This window comes from Electrophorus electricus, chromosome 6, assembly GCF_041902795.1.
Source record: "Electrophorus electricus isolate QZ-2024a chromosome 6, ASM4190279v1, whole genome shotgun sequence".
Classification (NCBI taxonomy): domain Eukaryota; kingdom Metazoa; phylum Chordata; class Actinopteri; order Gymnotiformes; family Gymnotidae; genus Electrophorus; species Electrophorus electricus.
The window spans coordinates 36,314,556-36,323,310 of NC_137502.1; the positions used below are offsets into that span (position 1 = coordinate 36,314,556).

The 8,755-nt window shown below is 43.6% G+C and overlaps 1 protein-coding gene across 8 annotated transcripts in view; it reads right to left on the bottom strand.

Annotated features, from left to right (window-relative positions):
* The window catches only part of zmp:0000000896 (caspase recruitment domain-containing protein 11), a 16,152-nt gene extending 8,253 nt beyond the window's left edge, over positions 1 to 7,899 (bottom strand). The window contains exons 1-14 of one of the 8 annotated variants that reach the window (XM_081716727.1): positions 7,650 to 7,899; positions 7,147 to 7,268; positions 6,497 to 6,540; positions 5,729 to 5,971; positions 5,439 to 5,576; positions 5,047 to 5,233; positions 4,472 to 4,610; positions 2,980 to 3,159; positions 2,572 to 2,691; positions 1,263 to 1,388; positions 1,005 to 1,178; positions 761 to 856; positions 578 to 614; positions 12 to 52 (exon numbers count right to left, since the gene is read on the bottom strand). In XM_081716727.1, the coding sequence (XP_081572853.1) occupies positions 12 to 52; positions 578 to 614; positions 761 to 856; positions 1,005 to 1,178; positions 1,263 to 1,388; positions 2,572 to 2,691; positions 2,980 to 3,159; positions 4,472 to 4,610; positions 5,047 to 5,233; positions 5,439 to 5,576; positions 5,729 to 5,971; positions 6,497 to 6,530 (1,515 nt within the window). In that variant the 5' untranslated portion in view covers positions 6,531 to 6,540; positions 7,147 to 7,268; positions 7,650 to 7,899. Of the gene's footprint in view, positions 1 to 11; positions 53 to 577; positions 615 to 760; positions 857 to 1,004; positions 1,179 to 1,262; positions 1,389 to 2,571; positions 2,692 to 2,979; positions 3,160 to 4,471; positions 4,611 to 5,046; positions 5,234 to 5,438; positions 5,577 to 5,728; positions 5,972 to 6,465; positions 6,541 to 7,146; positions 7,274 to 7,649 lie in introns of those variants that run through there. The other 7 variants (XM_081716729.1, XM_081716726.1, XM_081716728.1 and 4 more) reach the window with 7 other exon arrangements.
* Between the last annotated feature and the right edge of the window lie 856 nt (positions 7,900 to 8,755).

The window sequence follows — 8,755 nt, forward strand, 5'->3', positions numbered from 1 at the left end:
AAACTACTGACCGACTGACTGAAAAGGTTCTCTTCAGAGTTAGAGCAGAAGTCTGAGAGACACACAAGGACAGAAACGTCTAATTTACATCTGGGATTGCAGGGTCAAAAACATGTTATTTAAAATTGAAATTGCAAGGACAGAAATCTCTTATTTACAGCTGGGATTACAGGGTCAGAAATGTCTTATTTACAGATTGGATTACTAGGTGAGAAATGTCTTATTTACAGTGGGATTACAGCATCAAAAATGTTACATAATGCAATATTATTTCCCACTACAGGTCTGTATGTAACACTGAATTGCATAACAATACAACCTGAACAAGAGTCTGTTAATTAGCTAACGAGTTGGATCTGTACAGTCAGAGGTATTCTGGGGATGAGAGTGCGTGTCTAGAGCACAAGACACATCCTCCCTGGACAACTACACCTGACCCCACCTGTTGAGAGGGAGTGGGCCCTCGATTCCCCTCAAACAAGCTCAGACGACAGTACAAGTGATTAAGAAATTTTCTGTTTTCAACATAGTGGGAGGTGCATGCAATAGAGGAAACAGCGGTGAGAAACTCTCTTACCATCCAGTGGCACAGTTTCCTGACCATTTAAGGACAACTAGAGAAAACAAATAATTAAAAAAAAACAGTGAATAAATTAATAAATACTGACCACAAATAAATAAGTAAAGAAGGAATAATGTAGTAAATATGTTCACATAAGCAAGAAAAGCAGAAGCATGTGTGCTTGTGTTTTTGTGTAACCTTGTGCTGTAATTGTTGTATGCCATCTTGGGAAATCAGACCAAGAGAACAGCAGGGTCCAAAACACTGGTCCTCACTGAGGAGAGATAGATGAGACTATGCACACACACACACACACACACACACACACACACACACACACACACACACACACACACACACACACACACACAGAATGAAAGGCCAGTAGACAAAGGTAGACTACATGGAGGGCTGAGTGAATTAGGAGAGCTGCAGTACTTACTCCGTGCCTGCAGGGGGCGCTGCTCTGCTCACGGCTCTTCTCTTTCTCTCTCTCCAGCTCTCTCTGCAGCTGTTCCTGGCTGCTCTGCAGCTCAGCGATGCGCTTCCGCAGACGGTTCTTATCCAGGAGGCAGTCCGTAAACTCCAGCTGCAGACTGTCCCGACTACGAAGGGCCTAACACACACATGGTTGCAGGTGTTTGGGTATGTGTGTGTGTGTGTGTCTGTATGTGTGTGTTGGGGGGGGGGGGGGGGGTACCTGGTCTCTCTCTCTCTCCAGCTCCATGATCTGGTTGAAGTAAGACATACACCTCTTCTGCTCTGTCTCCCAGTCCAGCTGCAGGGTCCTTAATTTCAGCTGGAGCTGCTCAGTGTGAGCCTCCAACTGCACACACACACACACACACACACACACACACACACACACACACACACACACACACACACACACACACACACACGCAGTGTATCATCAGTGACAACAGGAGTGGGGAACAACTGCAGCCTAGTACTGTGGGAATCATAATAAAATAACTGTTAACCACTGGGTAACAGTTATTGTGTTCCCCCTGCCTGGTTTGACCTAAAACAGCTTCTGTTCAGAGGAATTTTGTCACAGTTTTCCTATTAAATGAACAAATATTGATGACTAGTAAATTAAAACGGTCTCTCTCGTCTAGACATTTGTCGAGGTTTGTGTGAATGCTGTTGAGTATGGATCTAGCCTAGGCTAGCTATTTTCTGTTTTGGTTATGGGCCTAGATATAGCAAGAATACTTAATGATGTACTGTTTCTATGTAGAAACTGCTGTTTTGTCACTTTTCCCGTGGTGCCATGTAGTGCACACAGCTGGTGTAAGAGAGTACACTGAATAACATCGAAGTGTATGGCAGATGGTGTGGAAGAGTTAGTACTAGAAATTCACTCAAGTAAGCCACACAGAAGAGAAGGTTATGATAATGTATACATTTTAAGGCTAGACACATATAACCTAGACACATATGTTTAACCTATCACAAATGAACATGTTATTTTAATTTTAAATCACATATACATTTTTTTCAGTAGCTAAGATAAAAGGAAATCTTCAAGGAGGTCCATTAGGTGGTGCTTAGCTTTTAAAGTGCCCCTTCCTGGAAAACTGAATTCCCTTCGCTTTATTAAAATAAAGAATATTGAATTTATATGTGAATATTGTTAATGTTTGAAAAAAACACCATTCACTGCACACACAGCCTGTTTTGATATCACTGTTTCTCTGACATCACAAGAACAAACTCCCTGTCTCTACCTAAGCAGCCTACAGCAGTGCTTTTTAAATGAAGCACAATACAGGGCAAACAATCAGAACAGAGCTGATTTAAATTATGTCTTAAAAGTGGACTTCCTTGTAAGTGGACATCAAGGAAACATATAAAGTGAATAGAAAACTGTAGGGTATGGCCTTTTTTTCACAGGACCACATAGTAAAATGCAGCTATACTGCATGTAGTGTACAATGGTTTTAGAACAAGCATCATGTTCCACAGTAACAGCATTATCATGACTTTCTGTTCGTGTAACCCACCTTCTCCCTGGCAACCTCAGCATTCTCCAGCTCCCCCTGCAGTCTGAGGATGGTACCGCACAGTTCCTGCCTCTGTTCTGCTGCTTCTCTCCTGTCCTGCTGCAGAATATCCAACAGAGCCTGCACACACACACACACACACACACACACACACACACACGCACACACACGCACACGCACATGCACACACACACACACAGACATGCACACACATACACACACACACACACACATGCACACACACACAGAGACGCACAGACAGAGACGCACACACACACATACAGACACGCACACACAGACACACACACACACGTTGTGCAAGTCCCTGTGTGTGTGTTGTATAAATCCATGCTTGTGTGTTGTATAAATCCATGTGTGAATTGTGCATCAGTGAGTGCTGTGTTTTACCCGAGTGCCAGTAATGCGCTCTCTCAGCATGTTTGTGCACTGCAGTACTGCATTCTGGCCAGCAGGAGTGCTGTCTTCAGGTTCACGCACTAAACTGGCCCTTTTGACAGATGCCATGGGGGTGGCGTCTGCATTAGCACTTCTCTCCACCTCCATGAGTCTGCTCTTCAGCTGCTCCACCTGCACACAAAAAGAGGAGTCAAGGCTGTAACTGGGGGAGGAGTCACTGGTGCTGATCCCACCCACAGGGCAGCAAACTTTAGAGCACACTTTCTCACTTTCTTTTAGAGCACTGGGTCATACATGGTCTGAATTGTCTGTGGGGTTGGGTTGCATGCTTAAAGATTCTATTCAAATGCTTTAAATATTGGATTTTATTTTTATTTTAACAAAAGTGCATAAAAGTTGTGTAGTAGGCTAGCCGTTGCCATAGTAATGCCAGCAGTAGATTGAAAGATGACAGGTTAAATTATCTTGCAAGAGGGTGAAGTGGAAATATGATCTAGTGGATGTAAATCTGGATTTATGATAAAAAGGTCACAGATTAAAACCCCCCTTTGTGTGATACTTAGCAAAGTACTCGCACAAGAGAGCATGAACCCATCAAAACTGAATTAAAAGATCCCATGTGAAAGAGCAAACTGGTGGAGTGAGCTCAAAGACAGCTGAAGCTGAAGACATCGCAGTATCCCTGACATTATCACATTCTGAAGGCCCTGACATCATCATGTCCTTAAGGGCCTGACATTATTATGTTCTGAGGAATCAGCAACATACAGCTATAATGCTCATATTCAGTTATCATTATATATGCTCTGAATGCAGGGATGAAAAGATGTGTATACGATATGTTAAAAATCATGATATTGTATATGTGTGTTTGCTGGCTGGTTTTTGAAAAATAAATTTGCTTGATATGAATTCTGTAAAAATGGGTAATGACTTAATGATCATGAAAAACATGCGTTCCGAAGAGAGAGCAATTGAGAAGCAGTTTCAGTGCATCATATCAACTGGTAATGCATATACAGCACTGCTGTAGAGCTTCACTGCACTACTACAACTGCCACATACAGCAGCCTGGAGCTGAATCAGGAGTGAGCAGCTGGATAACCAGACCACGTGAGATTTATGAGGAATAAAGATCACTTCCTTACATGAGACATGCCCTTTCCAGGCAGGGTCAAAATATCAGCACCAGACGGCATGACCTGAAATCTACTGCATTACACCGCACAACTACATTATTAAGGAAATAAAAATGTTCTTCGGGTTATTTGTTTTAGTGAATAAGAGATTTATGACAAGTAACTTAAAAAGTCATTTCACTGATTGGTAGGGGATTGTGTGCAGAATATTCTTGGTGTTATATATTTAGCATTATAAGATTTACTTTCTTCTGTGTGCTGGGGTTTAGCGTGTGTGGTGTTTTTCTGTGTGTGTGTGTGTATGTGTGTGCATCTGTCTGTTTGTGTGTATGTGTGTGTGTTACCTGTTTGAGTAGCTCTTTCTCCTGGGTGGAGGTCTTGCGCTGTTCCTCCAGGGCGTGTGAATACTTCACTGCCTGCTCCAGGTGCCTCTCCTTCAGCCGGCCCAGCTCTCTCGCCCCTGCCTCCCAGTCCTGCCTCAGCCTAGCACACACACACGCACACACACATGCACACAGATATACTAAGATTTACACTCACATGCATAAGCATATTTCACATGCGAGTGTATGAATGGCCTCTGTGTGTGAACGGTCTCAATGTGTGTGTGTGCACATGCATGTGTGAGCAAGTGTGTGTGTATAAATATTTGTGTATCTGTGTGTGCATGTGTAAATCTGTGAGTGTATGTGTGTATTTGTGTGTGTGCACATGCATGTGTGCATGTGCATTTGTGTGTATATCTATGAGCACATTCGTGTGTATATCTGTATGTGCATATCTGTATATGTATATCTGCATGTGAGTGTGTGTATGTATATGTGTGTGTGTTTATGTGTGTGTGTACCTGTGTGTGTGTATGTTTATATTTAGGCGTGTGTGTGTATGTATTTATGCATGTGTGTGTATGTGCGTGTACCTCTCCAGCTGGATACATTCCTGTCGGAGCTCCTGTACTTTGCGCTCAGCGCGGCTTCGTTCATCTTCAGCTACACGGCAGCGCTGAGACAGCCGGCGTTCACACACACGATTGACACGCAACTGGTCCTGCAGCTTACGCACCTCCAACAGCAGGAACTGGGTCAGACCTTCGGGGCCTTCCTCATCTACACACACACACATGCACACAAACACACGCACACACACCATTCACGCACACATACACACCCCACACACTGAATTTTAAAAAGTTCTAAAGGTTCCTGAGTATGAGATCTACAATATAGAAAATGTAGTTCAACAAGGAAACACACACACACACACACACAGGAAAACACACAGACGCACACACAGACGCACACACACACACACCCAGCATGATGGAGCAGCGTTGGGTGGCCTGATGCCCTGTCAGGTGTGTGTATTGCTCTGGGTGGTAGAACTCCAGTGACTCCATGAAGGCCTGCAGCCCCCGCTCACCACGCCCTCTCAGGATGTCCAATAAACGGCCTGGGAAACATCATACCAACCAATCAGATCACTTAAAAATGAATGCATCATAACGAGGGGGTAAAATGGCAGCAGGGATGAATGGGATGAAAACAGCTGTAGGGGTTAAAGTGCGAGTGTGTGTGTATGTGTGTGTGTGTATTTACTCTGACCTGCCTTGCTAATACGCAGGGGCAGCTGGGTTGAGTTCAGGACCTCGTCCTCATCCTGCTCATCGATGACCTTACACTGCCTCAGGTACGGGGTCAGTTTAGCAGGGTTCAGAATGCGCGTCAGCTTGTGTCTGACCCCCTCTACTCGCTCCCACAATTCCTCATAATGCTCCTCACCCCAGGGGGGCGCCAGCGCACCTTCAGAGTCACCCACACCCACATCCAATGGCCACTCACTTAAACCTGAGAGAGAGAGAGAGAGAGAGAGAGAGAGCAAGAGAGAGAGAGAGAGAGAGAGAGAGAGAGAGAGTGGGTGGATGAACAATATTTTGGTATCCAGGAGAAGCAGTGAGGATTATGCTAAAATGAGGAGGACTGGCTATAAACCTCCATCCTCTGCCTGTTTGTGGATTAGAATTGGTGAGGTATCAGTGTAGCCATTCCTGAATGGGCCTTTAAGGGGTTGCAATCTGAACCATTAACTTTAACTTCATGAACAGTAACTTCATTCACTCTAATGATACAGGTAGTTCCATGTATCACAGAACTGCAAGCCACACTGTCAGGTGATTTTTCAGATTCTTAGATTAGACCCTGGAATCTTCAAAGTGGAATCTGCAGAGGGTGGGTGGATGGGTTTTCACCCATTGTCTGGTCTGGAACAGATATGGATGTTTCTCAGGTGAGTGGTGTGTGAATAAACCCCCTAAATAGGGGGTTTTGTGCTTGTAATTTACAGGGTCTTTTCAGCAAGCGAGTCATACTGGCCTGTCTCACTCCTGAAGAATGTCAACAGTGTCATCCAGAACTTCCTTAGAGAGTGATAAGAAAAATACAGGGAGCGGGATAAAAGAGGGTGACTGTGAGTGAGACAGAGCAGTAGAAAGAGGGAGAGAGACTGTGAACACACCCAATACACCCACCACCTTACACGCAGCACACCCATCACACCACACTGCCACCACCCATAGCAACAGCCTCACCACTGTCATACACACCTGCTGCCTGCACAAAACATGTCACATTTGATAGATCATATTAGGTGTTGATTTAAATTTTATTATGTTAAATTAATTCATTCAATGTCAAATGAACTCTTACATTGTTACTATAACTCAGTGTTCATCTGGTTTTGTATAAACACTGTGGGCTGGTATTCTAGACATGGATTAAGACTAGTCTTGGAATCTGAGAGTTTTATTTAAATTAAGCTTAGTCTGGTTCTGGCAATCAGGCTCTATAAGAGCAGATGGACTTGAATAAACACGATATGTGCTTATTCACCACTGCGGTTTGGCTGTACAGAATCTGTGACAGATATGTTTGCAAAGTCACATGACCATTAATGTAACAACGTAAATTTCAAAACGATGTCTTTGAATTGTTGAATTAGAATGGAAAATCTGCTTGACTAGTACCTCGGGCAAAATTATTCATTGTTTTCTCTTAATTGTTGTCGTCTCCTGAGCGCAGATACTGGGCAGGTTGGGGCAGGATGCTGGAATCCTTAGATCCACAGCTGTCCCCTGAGATCTCTTCACTGCACTGTCCAAAATAAACTTATTCCAACTCACTAGGTCTCACAGTAATGCCATAGGTGGCATTCATACATCATTCCATAGGTGGCGAATCCCTAATGTTATTAAGTCAAGACGACACTCGATCATCATAGCAACTGGTATCTCACAAGTACAACTAGACGACAGAGCAGTGGAAAGTCCATATAATGCTTTTACTCAAAAGAAAGAAAGAAAGAAAGAAAGGTTTGTGTGCGTTTATTATCGATTCATGGGTAAACATCTCAGTCTGGCTACTGATAACAACAAACTAGGCTTTCCGTAGATAAAGCCAATAATATATGTAAAGCAGATCATAGTAGTTTTATCCTGCACTAAACGTTTTAAAAATCTTAGTTGCTTACCACTCATCGACCAGCTGGAGGTTAGAGAAATACGTCTGTTCTTCCAAACAAAAGTTGAAAAGTAATCTTGCTAAAACGTTAGAAAAAAACTATGTGCAAAAGCAGGTTTGAATCTGCACCTTCTCGCTGTTTAGTCTACACAGCACAGCACGCACACCAATACAGCGCCCTCTTTCCCGACACACACACATACCCAACCACACAAGTAGACTACAGTCTATCTCCGCCCTCCCCACGCAAAAACCCAGTACTGAGTTATGTATTGACTTTCCAGTGTACATTTGTGTCTAGTGACCTAAATAATGAATCACTAGAGGTTATGTTGTGTGCATAAAACACACGCCTTGGGTCATCCAGCTAACTGACCGTCAAACACTGAAATCACACCATTCATGGTCAACAGCAAACGATCTAACCCGTCTATAGAGCTGATAAGATAATTTCGTATAAAGAAGGCCCAAATGAGTGGTCACAGCAGAGGGCGTGGTGTTATATAGCCATGTTACATCACATATGCTGGTTATTGTTTAACTACAATGTGGATATAAGAGTCCATCAGCGGATTCCTAGCAGGAGTGGAGAGAGCGAGGGGAACAGGAACAGTAAACAAAGAACAGAGCGAGTTCTTTCGTGCACACTAAGTGCATTCTAGAGAGTCCACAAAGGTTCATAGTTATTCAGTACACTTTTACCAGGCCATAGAAGAACTGGTGATGAACAGATGGCCTGGAACTGTAGTCTGTAACTGTGTGTGTTGATTCTGTCTTGATTCTTCTGGATCTTCGTAAACCACAACATTCTCCTCTCTGTTCTCTCCAGTCTTGGTGTGACTGGCTCTGTGGGGAGATGGTTTCATTCCTATTCCTATCTGGAGGGACGGTCCTATCAGGAGATAGGATCCACATCCGATCCATGTAAACTCTCCATCAGTGTTCCCCAGGCCTCAGTATTAGGCCCTCTTGTCTTCTCTTTGTATGCTTGTTCTTTTGGTGATATAATATCTTCTCACGGCTTCTCCTACCACTGCTATGCTGATGACACCCAATTATTTCTTTCTTTCCCACCCTCCAACACTCAGGTTTCCAGACGTATCTCAGCATGTTTGA